We start from the raw sequence: 16364 nt of genomic DNA on the forward strand, positions 1-16364 counted from the left end.
TTCTAGGGTTTTTCATCATGTCCTCTTATGGCTAGATATCTAGGGTGGTATATTGTGATTTATAGGACCTTGGGATTTGCAACATTATTGTTGTGGATGGTATATTGTGATTTATCATCCTTGGGGTCTGTGTCATTATTGTTGGGCTAGAAACTTAGCCTTAAATGGAAATTAACCTTGTTAGCCTTAAATAAAAACCTAAATTTAGGCTGACAAAATGGAGTCCCATTTGCTCCAGGCTTCACAGTACGACTACCACTGGAATTTTCTGAGATCAGTTCTTTATATAATCAGTATTCTTCAGGTTTCCTGTAATTTTCTCATCTAACAGGCACTGGAGATTGACACAGATACTGTTGAAACCTAAACTAAAGGGTGGTAAGCCATTAAACCCAGACTTTCTGGTTTATATTTTATTTTTTTAACCTTGTTTTTCTTTTAACACTATTGTTAGACTAAGTCTTATAGCCAACACAAGAACTCTGTATGTTCCTATTCACCACAAAACCATTTCTTAGGCAGCCTGTCAAAGCTCTATCTACCATGTTCCTTCCTGACCCCATCCATATCTTTTATTTCCTCACAACTCCTCCTAAGCTGACCTTCTCTATCAACCTCTTTTTAAATAATCCTAGAGACCACCCAATCAAATGAGCTTCCATTTTACTTAGCATCCATCTGTCTAATTATCTTTAATTCTGTTTGTGTTCTTGTGCATTTTTATTCATTTAGCTTTTCAATATCCAGGGGTTAGATCCATTAGAACAAAAGATCATACTTTGTAATTATTATCTTCTTTGGACTGTTGGAGCAAAGAGTGGTGCTTTGCGTGAAACCTGGGGGTGTTTTATATTAAGATAAATTTTCTTTAAAAAAAGACACAATTTTATAAAAATAATGCCAGCACCTATGTTTTTTGGATTCCATATTGTTTCCTTGTAGCTTTAGCCTCATTCTCTTGCCATTCAGAAAGGAAATGATAAATACAGTGAGACAATCTCTTTAAGAAAGGGCGGAGGAAGTTGAAGAGTCTCCTCATAGTAGTCACAGAATCTCTGTTATCCACCCACACACTAGAAGCCAGATGCTCTCCAATGTTTTAACAACCAAAGTCTTTGCTCAAAAGACATTCTAGTAACTCTAGCAAATATTTTTTCTTTTGCCCAAAAAGGAGGGTTGCAGTGAGGATGGATGAATAGATAAATGTACATTTCTGATTTGTGCATGTCCTCCTTGAAAACTTAGTTCGTCTTTTTTTAAGGAAGCAAAGCTAATATCATTTTAATAATGTTTAATTTCTCAAGCACAAGTGTGCATAAGCATGTGCAAACCTCTTCTATTCAATAGATCATAGCAAAGATGAATGACTCCCACGTACAAAATAAAACATCTTTTTTTAAAGTGAAGACCAGAGCTGCTGTCTAAGCTATATATATAATACCCTGCCATACTTCTGCATCATTTCCTTCCTTGTCAGAAAACTTAATCTCCCTGCATGTCTGCCCAATATCTTAGGAAAGGCTACTTTCTTTCAAATGTACAAGCCATGCTGAGTGGACAAAAGTCTCCCATATTTTATGTAAAACTTAAACATTTTTTGTGGGCCCGGAGAGATAGCACAGCAGCGTTTGCCTTGCAAGCAGCCGATCCAGGACCAAAGGTGGTTGGTTCGAATTCCGGTGTCCCATATGGTCCCCGTGCCTGCCAGGAGCTATTTCTGAGCAGACAGCCAGGAATAACCCCTGTGCAACGCTGGGTGTGGCCCAAAAACCAAAAGAAAAAAGAAAAAAAATTTGGTGATGAAACAGTATGACGCTGAGGCAGTCACAAGCCAAGTAAATGATGCTCACATAATTGGCTACAGTACTCATTTAGGTTTGCACTGTCAGTTTCAATGCTAGTGCCCAAGCTGCTCTGTGAATGACACTGAGTTGAGGGATAAAAGGTACCATGACGGTGCCCATTAAGAGTCACTGCAGTATTCATACATATGTTTGCAGGGGGCTGCTTATCCTGGCAATATTGCCTGCATGCCTTTCTCATTACTGTGCTGGTACTGGGGAAATTGGGGTTGCATCTCTTTTGTGGTACTCACCCTCACCTTGCAGTGTGGTGGAAATCACTTGCATGGCTGGGGGAAATCCCAGAAAGCATGGTTGTTGTGCTCCCAGGCTCAAACAACAAAGCTAATAAGTGATCAGCTCTTGTGGAGCACCAGAAACTTGAACTCATGATCATATGCTTACCAAGCAGGGGGCCTTCACTAGTCATTCCTTGTACCCCCAAAATTACTTTCAGACTTCAGGAAAACTGGCAATGAAACAAATCTGACTTTCCCCCTGGTTTGAGATGTTTGAACTAGCCCCACCACAAAGAAACTCATCTGCAGAGGAAATATCTCATTGGACAGCAGACACCACATCTGCTAGGCACAGGGCAACAAGAAAAAACAAGCTGCAGCTGATTGAGATAGTAAGTCTATGAATCGGGAAATACTATTTATTCATGTCCTTTTAAAATACATGTTTTGAAGGGCCAAAGATATAAAACCATGGATAGCGTATTTGCTTTGCATGTAGCAACCTCAAGGCAGAACTAGGATTAAGGCGTAGGCACCTGGGGTGATGCCAAATGCTCACCCCTCAAAAAAAGTGGTTTGAAATACCAACACTTTCTAAAAGGGGGTCTGGAAATCCAGTATTTGGGTGAAGAATGCTACAAAGTTTACTTTCCTCTAGAATCATGAATAGTGTGTAGACGAACTAGACTTGCCAAATTGGCCAACATCATTTAGGAGCTGAAGGCTAACAAGGGAAAGTGTTTTGTTTTTTTTTTATTGTGAGCTTATGGGTAAAGCTGAGATTAAACAGAATCTGGCCCGGGTTGAGAAGGCCCCTTCTCAATTCAGTGAGTGTCGCTCAGGCCAGGCAGTTTTGAATGGAAATAATGATTATTTCCTCCCAATACCTGGTTGTGACTCAGTTGACTTGAAGGACTTTTCTGCCAACTGAACTGAAACAATGGCGGTTGGATAAAACCTTATCCAGAGAGTAACAGGGGGCATAGCCTCAACCAGTGGGAGGTTGGTGCAGGCTACTGGTATCCGCTGCCTCCAGCTTTGGGACCATGAGCAATGAAGTTCACCTTCGGAACGTCTCATTTGCCCTTAGCAGCAGTTTCCCAGTCTGATTCTGGGGTTGAAGGTCACACTATGATTTGCACTTCCTAGAAGTCTTTTTGTTTTCACTTACTCTCCCCAGCCCTCACCAAGGCCTAAAGAAACAGCAGGATATTTGGGCCCCTGATGACCCTAAGGCTTCACAAGAGCAATAGCATGAAGGACTTAAAGAAAAAGTCTCAAAACCAAATCTTCTGGCCCTGTATCATGTCCCTTGGGTGGCTCTTATGGGTCCAGAGCCCCTGGAGCACTGGGAAACATGAAGTAGATCCTCGTTTTTTTTTTTTGGTTTTTGGGTCACACCCAGCGTTGCTCAGGGGTTACTCCTAGTTGTCTGCTCAGAAATAACTCCTGGAAAGCACAGAGAACCATATGGGACACCGGGATTCGAACCAACCACCTTTGGTCCTGGATCGGCTGCTTGCAAGGCAAACGCCGCTGTGCTATCTCTCCAGGCCCAAGTAGATCCTCTTTAAGAGGGTAGTAGGAACTGTAGCAGCATGAAGAGGTCCAGAAGAGTTGACACACACCCTTAATAAAAAAACTGAATCAAAACTCAAATTTCACATGAAATTTTTGAGCATTCAAGAAAAGTGCCCAAATCTCAAAATATGTACCAAAAGACAACCTTATCAGCAGCATAAACATAAGATTTCAGGGAGTAAGACAGGTTTTTATTGTTTGTTTTTGTTTTGTTTGTTTTGAAGCCGCACTTGTTCACAAGACTTACTTTTGGCTCTGTCAGTACCTTGTATATCTTAGATATTAGCCCCTTGTCTGATAGGTATTGGGTGAATAAATTCTCCCATTCTGTGGGTGGCTTTTGTATCCTAGGCACTTTTGTATCTTAGGCACTGAACCTTTGAGGTCCAAAAGCTTCTCAGCTTAATATAGTCCCATCTATTTATCTCTGCTTCCACTTATTTGGAGAAAATGGTTTCCTCCTTGAAGATGCCTTTAGTATCAAAGTTGTGGAGTCTTTTACCTACATATTATTCTATATATCTATGGTTCCTGATCTGATATCAAGGTCTTTAATCCATTTGGTTTTGAAATTTGTGCATGATGTTAAATGGATGTATGAGTTTGCTTTTTTGCAGATGCATTATCAGTTGTCCCAACACCACAGTTGAAGAGGCTTTCCTTGCTCCATTTTGCATTTCTTTCCCCTTTATCAAAGAATAATTGATTGTATGTCTGAGGAACACTCTATGAATACTAAAGTCTATTCCACTGATCTGAGGGTCTGTCTTTATTCCAATACATGCTGTTTTAATGACTATAGCTTTGTAATACAATCTAAAGTTGGGGAAAATGATGCCCCCATATTCCTTTTCCCAAGAGTTGATTTAGCTATTCACAGGTGTTTATTGTTCTAAATGAATTTCAGGAGTGTTTGATCCACTTCTTTGAAGAATGTTATGGGTATCCTTAGAGGGTTTGCATTAAATCTGTATAATGCTTTGAGGAGTATTGAAATTTTAATAATGCTCCCAATCCATGAGTAGTGTGTGTGTGTCTTCATTTTCTTGTGTCCTCTTTTATTTCATGAAGCAAGGTTTTATAGTTTTTTATTGGTCCTTCACATCTTTAGTTAAGTTTACTCCAAGATATTTGAGTTTGTGTGGCACTAATGTGAATGGGATTGTTGTTTTTGTTTTTGTTTGGGGGCCACTCCTGGTGATGCTCAGGAGTTACTCCAGGCTATGCGCTCACAAATCGCTCCTGGCTTGGGGGACCATATGGGATGCTGGGGATTGAATTGTGGTCCATCCTAGTTTAGTACATACAAGGCAGATACATACAAATGCCCTGCCATTTGCATCACCACTCCAGCCCCTCGGATTATTTTTAATGTCCACTTCTTCTCTATCACTATTGGTGTACAAGAAGGCAATTAATTTTTGCCTGTTTATTTTGTATCTAGTCTCTTTGCTTGATGAATTTGTTTCTAGAAGCTTTTAGGTAGAGTTTTTAGGGTTTCTAAATATAGTATTATGTCATCTGCAGACAGTGAGAGCTTGACTTCTTCCTTTTCTATATGAATGCCCTTGATATCTTTTTCTTGTCTAATCACTATGGCAAGAACTTACAGCACTATGTTGAATAGGAGTGGTGAATGAGGGCAGCCTTGTCTTGTACCAGATTTTAGAGGAAAGGCTTCCAGTTTATCTCCACTAAGAATAATATTTGCCATTGGCTTGTGGTAGATGGCCTTGACTATATTGAGAAAAGTTACTTCCATTCTCATCTTGATGAAGTTTTTATCAAGGTTTCGTGTTGGACCTTATCTAATGCTTTATCTGTATCTCTATATATGATCATGTGATTTTTATTTTTATTTTTGTTAATATGGTGTATCATGTTGATTTGTTTAGGTATGTTAAACCATCCTTGCATTCCTGGAATTAATCCTACTTGGTCTCAGTGTATGACCTTCGTGATGAGTCGCTGGATCCTATTTGTTAGAATTTTGTTGAGGATCTTTGCATCTGTGTTCATCAGGGATATTGGTCTTTAGTTTTCTTTTTTGGCAGCATTTCTTTTTGGTTTTGGTATCAGGGTGACATTACTTTCATAAAAACTATTTGGGAGTGTTCCTGATTCTTCAATTTTATGAAAAAGCCTGAAAAGTATCGGTAGTATTTCCTTTAGAAAGGTTTGAAGGAATTTGTTTATGAATCCATCTGTGCCTAGGCTTTTGTTTTAGGGCAGACTTTTAATTAGCATTTTTATTTCCTTAGTAGTAATGAGTCTGTTTAGATATGCTTGATCATACTGGTTTAACCGTGGAAGATTATAAGAGCCCTAGAATCTATCCATTTCTTCTAGGTTCTCATGTTTAGTGTCATAGAGTTTCTCAAAGTAGTCTCTGATTACCCATTGACTCTCTACAATATCTGTAGTTATCTCCCCTTTTCATTTGTAAATAAGTTTATTAAGTTTCTCTCACTCTGTTTCTTTGTGAGTTTTGCTAGTGGTTTATCAATCTTGTTTATTTTTTCAAAGAACCAACTTTTGTTTTTGTTAATCTTTCATATGTTTTTCTACTTCATTGATGTCTGCTCTAAACCTTTTTATTTTCTTCTGCCTCCCTATTTTTGGTTCCTTTTGTTTATCATTTTCTAATTTTATAAATGTGAAATTAAGCTTTTTTATGTAAGCCTCTTCTTCCTTTCTGATATGTGCTTGCAGAGCTATAAATTTTTCTTTTTGTACCAATTTTGCTGTGTCTGATAAATTTTAGTAATCTGTGTCTTCATTGTCATTCCTTTCCAGGAATGTTTTGATTTACTCTTTGATTTTTATCTCTGACCCACTGATTGTTCAGTAGTGAGCTGTTTAATTTCCACGTGTTAAAGTTTTTTTCTGTGTTCCTTTGTAGTTCACTTCTAATTTCAGTACCTTGTGATCTGAGAAGGTAGTCTGTACAATTTTTATCCTTTTGACTTTATAGAGATATGTTTTATGGGCCAGCATGTGGTCTATCCTGAATAATGATAGGTCCAGGACACAGGAGATTTAATAAGGTAGTCCAGAATAGCAGAAAATAGTTTTATTTTTATCTGAGTAAAACCTGGTATCCAAGCATAGGAGAAAAAATTTGCTGCAAAGTATTGCTGGAGGTAAAAAGGGAATGAAAACAAGGGGAAAATCTAGGTTTAAATATAAAAGTTTGGAAGATAACAGCATAAAAAAAGTTCCACCTGTGGTCTGAGCAAATACATGAACAGATATGTGGGTGTATAGTTTGTAAATCACATGTATGGCTGTGCATGTTGGAAAATGAATACAAAGCCCCTATTAGGATATGAAAAGCATGAAAATGTTTGACAGATCAGAAGTCAGATATCTTGCTCAGAACAGATAATTTTTCATTTCCCCCATAATTCCTCAAAGTGATGTGTTACAAGAACTAGTATTTGGTCAAGCAGACAGCTCATCTCCAAACAGTTCATATTTAAATAGCTATCTATGATCCAGAGATTCCCAGGCGAACATTCCCAAACCAAGTCATTTGCAATACTTGCAAATGCAAATATATTTTAGGACTTTTTCTTGCCAAAGTTTTAGCTAAAATTTCTAAAAACTAATTAGGCTTTTGGCAAAGAATGTGCTTCAGTCCTAAAAGAACATAACCATATTTCTCAGCCATCCACCAAAAATATCAGAAGATGCATCACAGCACAAATCTTTGGCTAAGTCAGTCTAGCTGTATCCCAGTTTTTTCTAGCTGCATCCTAGTTCTGTGCCCACAGGGTATAGATACCATTTGGTCTGACCTAACAAGCCCATTGAGATAAAAAAAAATGTTTATCCCTTCTCTCTTTAATACAAAGAGATCCATCAATATCCCATTGCATGTTAATTCTTAACTTTTACTTGAGCTGAATCATTCAGGTGCATATTTCATGAACAATATTGCCCTAATTTTCTTTTCAGCAAAAGCACTGTAGGTCAGAGTTAGGTTAATGAGTTTGTGTCTCAATCTAGGCCCTGTACTCAGAAGGAGACATTTGAAATCCAGTATTTTGTATTGAGTTTTTTGACTTAAGTCCATGAGACAATGGAGCATGCACTGAGCACTTGGAACCTCAAATCACTGTGATTGTACCTCTTACCACCTCCAGGGATTGAGTTCTTGACCTCTCACTCCCCTGATCCCCTAGTTTCTAGCCCTACATCCCTTCTCACCAGCTCCATTACCATCACCACCTTCAGCCTCAGTGTCCTGGCAAATTCTACCTCTCATCTTCACCCAACTTCCATGGTTTCTCTCTTTGTGCACATGACAAGAATGCTTTGGAGTTTGTTTCACAAAGTATATGCCATCTCTAGCAGAGAATACCATTTTCCAGAGTTGTCATAACATATGTGTAGGGTGACTGGGTAAGGGTGGGGAAAGGTAAGCTCCTTTTTGGTCACTGAGTACATCTGGGCTTGGAAGTGCTAATCCTTTGGGAATTGCCCCTCTATCGTCCTTTCCATCTGAGGACCAGTGCAACATTAAGATTGCTTTATCCAAGACTGGAGTTATAATATATAGTATATAATATATGTATATATACATATATAGTGTATAACAAGTGGGCATTTGCTTTACTTGCAGTCCATGTTCAATGCCTAGCACTCCTGAAGTGCCAGTTGTGGTCCCCAAACCAAAAACTAAATAACTTTAAAAATGGTTTTATCCCCCCCCCGTTATGATATGGAGCATATGTCCAGTATCAGGTAGGAAGTTGACCTATAAGCTGAAGGATGCTTGCATGGTGAACTGTAGTGCACAGCCCCCAGGGTCCCTGTGAAGATCTAAACTCTTCTTCTCACAAAGATCCTCATGTCTCAGGGAGCACAATATTAAATGGAAAATTGAAAATATTACAGTGGGTTGATAAAGGCCACAAAAGAACAGGAAAGGTTTTGTAATTTAGTCTTTGACAACATAACACCACCGCCACCCCACCCTACCCTCTCCAGCTTTTGAGGAACGCTCCCATTTTCATTTGTTTTATTTTATTAAAACATTGTGATTTACAAAATCCTTTATAATTGGGTTTCAGACATACAATGAATCAGGGCCAACCCCACCACCAGCATCAACCTCCCTCCAGCAATGTTCCCCAAATGCATCTCTTATCATCTGTTTACCCCACAGCCTGCTGTTATAACAGGCCCATTTTAAGTTAAGATTGTTAAAGTTTGGGTCTCTTTATTCCATTATTATTGCCTTTGGCTTGAATATTTAGTTCTGCCCTTTTTAATACTACCAAAAACACCTGAGACCGCTTGGTCCCTGGCCCCCATCCTTTCCTATTTATGTTTCTCCTCTTCCACTCAGTTTCATTTTGAACCAAACCTCCTTAGCTGTAGAACCAGGTCTGTCTGGAATTAGCACTTCGAAAACATAAAGATCACTTAATGTTAGGATACTAAAACAGAATTTCTCAAACTTAGTTATTCATAGTTGTCTTCATTTTTGTCTCATCCCACCCACCAAATAATTATCAAACCAGAGAAAATCACACAGGAGCATTTAGCAAGTATCTCAAATGATAGCAAATATCTCAAATGATTCTACTAAAATGGATTACAGACCAAACCCCAAGAAAGTGCTTACGTGTAGAGATACCCAACATGGGAAGAGCAGGGTTGCTTCTGAGTACCCTTAGGGGAAGTCATGGGTGTATCAAAACCTTAGCTTATTTTAAACCTGTTTCAACCTTACTCCATAAAATGTTGTGGATAGTCAATTGTACTTAAAACCCTTAGCACTGAGCACACACAGTCAATAAATGTTCAAAAATATTTAAGAAGATTGCTAAGTCTTGATAGTGAGTACATTGATCTTAATTACATTATTATGTGAGTTCTAGATTTTTACATCTTTTCAAAATGAGAAATAATGACAGCTACTGTGAAGGTTGAAGCTTGAGCCTGGAAAAAGAGGCTTTGAGTATAGATAGATGGTATAATTGAGGGAGGCAGACAATGAGGCAGCCCCACTAATTCTCTAGGATGCCTCTGATCCCTGGTCTCGAACTTGGTAGGTGCTCACGATTAATAGGCAGCATGATTAATAATATTGTTAATGGCAGAGATTCCTGCATAAAAGTTCCAGTGTCACACCCTCTACAGCATCTCTCCACGTTTGTCTCAGTGTCCAGCCCCCCACTCCACTCTCTTACCCTCCCTCAGTCCTTTTGAATGTGCTTCAAAGGACTTCTCACGTTCACACATAAAGGTTTTAGCCCTTCAAGCTGGGGTTATGCCTGGAGCTGCCTGTGCTGTAGTCAAAGGGCCTCGCTAGTGGGTTCCTACAAAGGGAAAACCAAATGTTGACTGCGCCCTCTAGCGTTCACACTTCTCAGCTGTCTCCACGGAGCTAGGAATGAAAAGCCCTTTTGCTCTTTCGAGAAGTGAAATTCCCAAAGGTAATGAGATGGTGAAAATGTGCATATCCACTCTAAGCAGTGAACATACAGGGAAAAACGGATTGACCTGTTGTTATTGTTTTTTTAATATTTCCAAGGTTGGGGCCGGAGCGATAGCACAGCAATAGGTTGTTTGCCTTACACACGGCTGACCTGGGACAGACCCGGGTTTGATCCCTGGCATTTCCTATGGTCCCCCGAATCTGCCAGGAACAATTTTTGAGCGCCTCCAGGTGTGGCCCTAAAACAAAAAAAAATCAATATGTCCAAAGCTCAACACAGCACCCAAACACCTTTATCTACTTTGTCCCCAAATTAGAACCAGCTAAGTAAAAACCTTAATAGCAAAGGTAGGATAGTCAAAAGAAGAAAAATTTAGTTAGAGGAGCATGGAAGAAATAAAAAAGGTCCCTCAATGTCCGAATATCCCGGGTATACCCTTTATGGACACCATAGGTCTTATTTCATGATTTTTCCAGTTTGGAAAGTGCTTGAAAAGACCTAGAAAAATCAGTATGTGCGTATGTGTGTGTGTTTGTTTTCTCATATAATCGGTAGCAAGATTTCTGCATGTGGGGACTAAAGCTACATAAGTATTGATTTCAAGCTGTTATCTGAGTGTTTCTGAAGGTACCTGCTATTCATGAAAGAGTAGAATCTGACTCACCTGAAAAAGGAACTGACAGACCACACACCGCCAAAATGAAGTCTTTCATACTTGCCTCATCTCGATTTTTCTCAGGCTCTCATTGCATCTTCTCTTCAGCATCGTTACAGAAATGGCTTTGTTGATTATGCTCCAGCAACACTAATTCATCTGCAAAGCTGACACTTTCCAGAAACACTCCAGTTCTGCCAGCAGCAAGAAGCCAACTTTTTACCCACTCCTATAACCAGCACACATGGCACACTAATTCTGTAGTAAGATTCACAATTTTGTTTCTGTAGGTTCTTTTGAAGGGTGACGTCGAAGCCTTCTGTGGAGGTTCCATCATTAATGAAAAGTGGGTCGTAACTGCAGCACATTGCATCGAACCTAATGTCAAAATTACTGTGGTTGCAGGTAACTACAAAATGATCTTTATCTGCAACAGATATAGATAGTTGGTATATCACATTTCAAACATAGAATCAGATAGAATCAGAATAAGCATATTTTGGGGGGAGGATTAAGCCACATGGTAGTGAATAGGAGTGTTCCCTGGCACTACTCAATGGACCTTAAGTGATGCCAAGATTCATTTGGGTCTAGAGAATGCAAGGCAAGCACCTTAGCTGTCTCTCTGGATCTGCAGAAGATCAAGAATTTCAAAACCTACTTACTCATTCTCCAATCTCCCATACACTTTGGTAGTCCCATATTTGCACTCACCTCAGTGGGCCACAATTATTTGTTGATGTCTTCATTTGCCCATTTGCTCTATGTTCCCCAAATTTGTGTTGTATCACTATAGTTTATATATTTGTGTCTGGCAGCATCTGTAAAAAAAAAAAAAAACAAAAACAAAAACAAAAAAAAAAACCTCAGCTATAGCATTTGTATGAAAATCTTTATTATCTATGTTTCAAAAGAGAGTCGAAAATATCCCTGAAACTGGAAAAGTCTAGATCATCTATGACAAGTAGATTTGTTATTACTTGTAGATAATATATGACGTGTAACAACATAGGAGACCCAGGGTGAATTTGATCTGTTGATTTTCTTGGTTTGAAATGTCTGCCTGATCTCTTATGAAAATATACCATTAAGATGTTTGACATTATGCTGCCAGTTAATTCAGCGATTCTGAGTGGATACTTGGGAAAATATCTAACTTTATGTGCAAGACTACTTGCAGCTAATGAGGAATTTATTTTCAATAGACAAATGCTAGGCAAGCAGCTAAGTGAATGACGCTGGGTAAACAATTGGAAAATGGGTTTCGTTATGAGAAAGACTGACATGAAAAGATATCTGCTTCCAACAGGTGAACATAACACCGAGAAGATAGAAAATACAGAGCAAACACGAAACGTGATTCGAGCTATTCCTCACCACAGCTACAATGCAACGATTAATAAGTACAGCCATGATATTGCCCTTCTGGAATTGGACAAACCTTTAATATTCAACAGCTATGTAACACCTGTTTGCGTTGCTGACAAAGAGTACACCAACATCTTCCTCAAGTTTGGATATGGCTACGTGAGTGGCTGGGGGAAAGTTTTCCACAAAGGAAGATCAGCAACTGTTCTTCAGTATCTTAAAGTCCCACTTGTCGACCGTGCCACATGCCTTAGGTCCACCAAGTTCACCATTTTTAATAACATGTTCTGTGCTGGATACCATGAGGGAGGTAAAGATTCGTGCCAAGGAGATAGTGGGGGACCCCATGTTACTGAGGTGGAAGGCACCAGTTTCTTAACAGGTATTATTAGCTGGGGTGAAGAGTGTGCACTGAAAGGAAAATATGGTATATATACTAAAGTATCTCGCTATGTCAACTGGATTAAGGAAAAAACAAAACTCACTTAAAGAAGAGTGTATTTCCAAGGTTGAAATAAGAAATTCATTGGGTCCCTTATTAATGATGTGTCATTCTTTAGAATTGAATTCACACATTATATGCCTTTATTCTTTATAACTACTGTTTTTTCTCTTTATGGGAAGGAGTCTGTCTAGAAATCATCTATACAACAGTAAGTAGAATAGGAAATGCAGGGGCCGGAGAGATAGCATGGAGGTAAGGCATTTGCCTTTCATGCAGGAGGTCATTGGTTTGAATCCCGGTGTCCCATATGGTCCCCCATGCCTGCCAGGAGCAATATCTGAGCCTGGAGCCAGGAGAAACCCCTGAGCACTGCCGGGTGTGACCCAAAAACCACACAAAAAGAAAGAATAGGAAATGCAATCCTTAGTAAAACAGTGTGACAGAAAAGCACAACTGTTCCAATAGGTTTGATTCTGGACAAAAAACCAGAAAATGCAATCCTTAGTGAAACAGTGTGACAGAAAAGCACAACTGTTCCAATAGGTTTGATTCTGGAAAAAAAAAAACAGAAAAATTCTTTGCCCTGTCATCAGGATAATGGGACAACTTGACTCTGCTGATTCCCTACATCTCCACCCTTAGTAGAATCTCATGTTTCATATTTTTCTTGCTTCTACCATCAAAACATCATCCATCGGGGGTTGGGTGGGAGGAGGGAGATTTGGGACATTGGTGATGGGAATGTTGCACTGGTGATGGGTGGTGTTCTTTACATGACTGAAACCCAAACACAATCATGTATGTAATAAAGTTGTTTAAATAAAAAACATCATCCATATCGAAAGATTTTTACATAGTTCATTGCAGAGCTAGCACTAGCACTAGGCTCCAAAAGAGAACATGAGCATCTAACAGCCAACTAGTAGTTCCTACAGGAAGAAATAGTCTAGTGTTGTCTATGGATATTACCCAGCCCCCAAGGCATAAAATTGATTCTGGAGATATGAGTCATTCTAATGACCCAGGCATCTCCCTCTGTCTGGTTTCATACTCATCAAACCACTTCTGTGGTAATATTTAGATGATCTTCATTGAATTTTCTAGATGTTTGCTGACCATCCATAACAGAGATTTGGTTCTAGTAGAGTTTTCTCTTTATGAATCAAATACCTTGCTTCATACTCTGGCTTTTGGGGAATTTGGTTGCTACCCAGTAATCATTCTATATTTGAGTGCAGGTGGAATAACTGTCAAAATCATGTTTGGAGCACCATTTTGTCCCCCACCAGGCAAGCTGCTCTTAGAAGTCCTCAATTTACCCGGACTCAAGTCTCACTGTTGCTGATTTCTTTCCAATTATTTTAGTTAAGACTGTCTTACATAAGTTCCTCAAATATAAGCATCAATAAACTTATTTTTAAATTTCCCAAAATATTTTTTCTTGAATAATTCACAGAGAAGCTTCCCAAATGAAACATTCAGCAGAACACTCAGCAGAGTGTTCAAACACAACACAACCCCTCTCAGAAGCCCCCACCCCAACTATTACATTAGATTATGTGCTATATCCCAAAGATAATGATGGTCTGGAATCACCTGAAACAGAATGGAGTCTAAATAGCTTTGAATTTGGCTTGGATAAATCATTCCACATTGTGAGCTTTGGTGTTTTTTTTTTCATTTGCATAATAAAAGTTTGACAGGATGAGCCTCAAGAGCCCTTTCTTGACCTTGAGAGTCTATGAGTTCATATTCTTTCATTCCTTTATTTAACAAAATATTCAGAGTGTGATCACTGTGTGCCAAACAATAAAATGTCCATTCAATTGTAACTCACATTTATTCATCCTAAATTAAATTAAGTAATGAACGAAACTTGCTTGGGAGTGGGAGAGAGGCTATAACTTGTTGGTTACATCTGCAGTGCCACACAACTACTAAATAAAGGATGGTTGAGTTTGAATCTGTTTCTTCCAGGGTAAGAATAAGCTCTAGACTGACTATCCTGAATAGAGGCAATACTTATTTAAAAATAGTGTAGGATTGAAGTCCTATGAACAAAGGAAAGAAATCTGTTTCCTTATTATTAGCAACAGGAGGAAAAGAGTGAGATATTATAGTCTGTCTTAGATTTAGGGAGAATACTAATTCATGCATGAAAACAGGTTGCTTCACATTTGAATTACTAAAGGTGTCTAGTCCCAGCACAGAAAGTGAGCCACTTGTTGCCATGGAGACCATTCTTTACAAAGGCAGCCATGGGGAAGTGGCCTTACACCTCCTGTGATTGGTCTTCTTGGTGGCAGAGGAGGAGCTCTGAGGCCCATACATCTCCATCCACTGTTATCCTTTTCATCATTAGCTTAAAAAGGACTGAATTCATCCAGAGCCACCTGTTTCATAGTGTCACCACTAAACATTTAGGGCCTTCAAGCCTTTAAGGGCCTTTGGGGCCTTTAAGCTAGCAGTTTCCGAGCCAGATTCTCACTAGATTCAACCTAGGGAGTTTGCAGATGTCGTCAAAAAATCATTAGTGCTCTCCAGATTGCTGTAGCCACTTAACCTACAGGTGAAAAACATGCTGCTGCAAGATTGGAAGTGACAGATTAAAACAGAATGCTTGCTGAGTGGAGAAAAGCATGTTTTTACAACGGAGTCCTTTTGACTTGTGTTGAGATATGATTGCTTTGGGGTCTTCTGCATATCAGTGGCTTTCGGATGACAGGTACTAAATATTGTCCAATTTTTTTCTCTAACAAGAGACAGATCAGTTCCCCACAATACTTTCTTATCATTTCTAAGCAACTTATGAGTGTTTGCAGTTCAATCCGAGCTGTGAAGGGCCCATTTGACACCATCCAAACATCTCTGCTCATTGAACAGAGGAGGAAATTGAGGTCAAGATGAGGCCAAGGCTCAAAGTAATAAGCACAACGGACAAGTCCAAACTGACTTCAGGTGGCCATTTCCATATTCCGAAAGAAATGTGTTTTCCACTAGTACAGTATCTGGATCTGTTCAGGCAGCTGAGGCTTTCTGCATTGGTGACAGTCATTTCATCCCACCTAGAACTTAAATCTTCCTGGATATCCCCTAGTCCTGCTGTAATTGACCGATGGATGACTTCATCAAGAAGAGCAACCTTTAACACGCTAACCTAAGACAGACAGTGGTTCGATCCCCTGGCGTCCCATATAGTCCCCCAAGCCAAGGGCGATTTCTGAATGCACAGCCAGGAATAACCCCTGAGTGTCACCGAGTGTGGCCCAGACCGCCCCCACCCCAATAAAAAAAGAAGAGGAAGAGCAACCTGAAGCCTGGCAAGCAAAGCTGGATTTCCCACCTCATAGCAGTTACTTTGTGAATTCAAAATGAGGCTGAAATGCTGGTGTCTAGCTTTTAACCTACTTGCACGCACTGGACCTTACAGCATGCCATTCGATATTTAGGGCCAAATCGTTGGTATCATTTGGGCACACAGTCATTGTAGTTAACATGGCCACTGTGGTCATTGCCACTGTGTGTATTGCACACAGCTATATGTGACTTATACTGCAAGTGAACTGCAACCGGATAAGATGTGAGCAGCCCAGACAGCCAAAAGGCTTTTCTGCCAAGTGTTGGTTGGAGTGAAGGAAAGCTTCAAAGGTCCATGATGCTGGGATGCTCCCACTGTCGTGAAGTTGTGCAAGGCTAGGATTTTTTTTTGGTTTTTGGGCCACACCCGGCGGTGCTCAGGGTTTACTCCTGGCTGTCTGCTCAGAAATAGCTCCTGGCAGGCAC

General features: G+C 39.6%; 1 protein-coding gene across 1 annotated transcript in view; it reads left to right on the forward strand.

The window, feature by feature from the left end:
• The window catches only part of F9 (coagulation factor IX), a 47220-nt gene extending 34542 nt beyond the window's left edge, over nucleotides 1-12678 (forward strand). The window contains exons 7-8 of the mRNA XM_049767506.1: nucleotides 11059-11173; nucleotides 12078-12678. Of these exons, the coding sequence (XP_049623463.1) occupies nucleotides 11059-11173; nucleotides 12078-12625 (663 nt within the window). The 3' untranslated portion in view covers nucleotides 12626-12678. The remainder of the gene's footprint in view (nucleotides 1-11058; nucleotides 11174-12077) is intronic.
• Nucleotides 12679-16364: the final 3686 nt, after the last annotated feature.

This window comes from Suncus etruscus, chromosome X, assembly GCF_024139225.1.
Source record: "Suncus etruscus isolate mSunEtr1 chromosome X, mSunEtr1.pri.cur, whole genome shotgun sequence".
In the NCBI taxonomy this organism is placed as follows: domain Eukaryota; kingdom Metazoa; phylum Chordata; class Mammalia; order Eulipotyphla; family Soricidae; genus Suncus; species Suncus etruscus.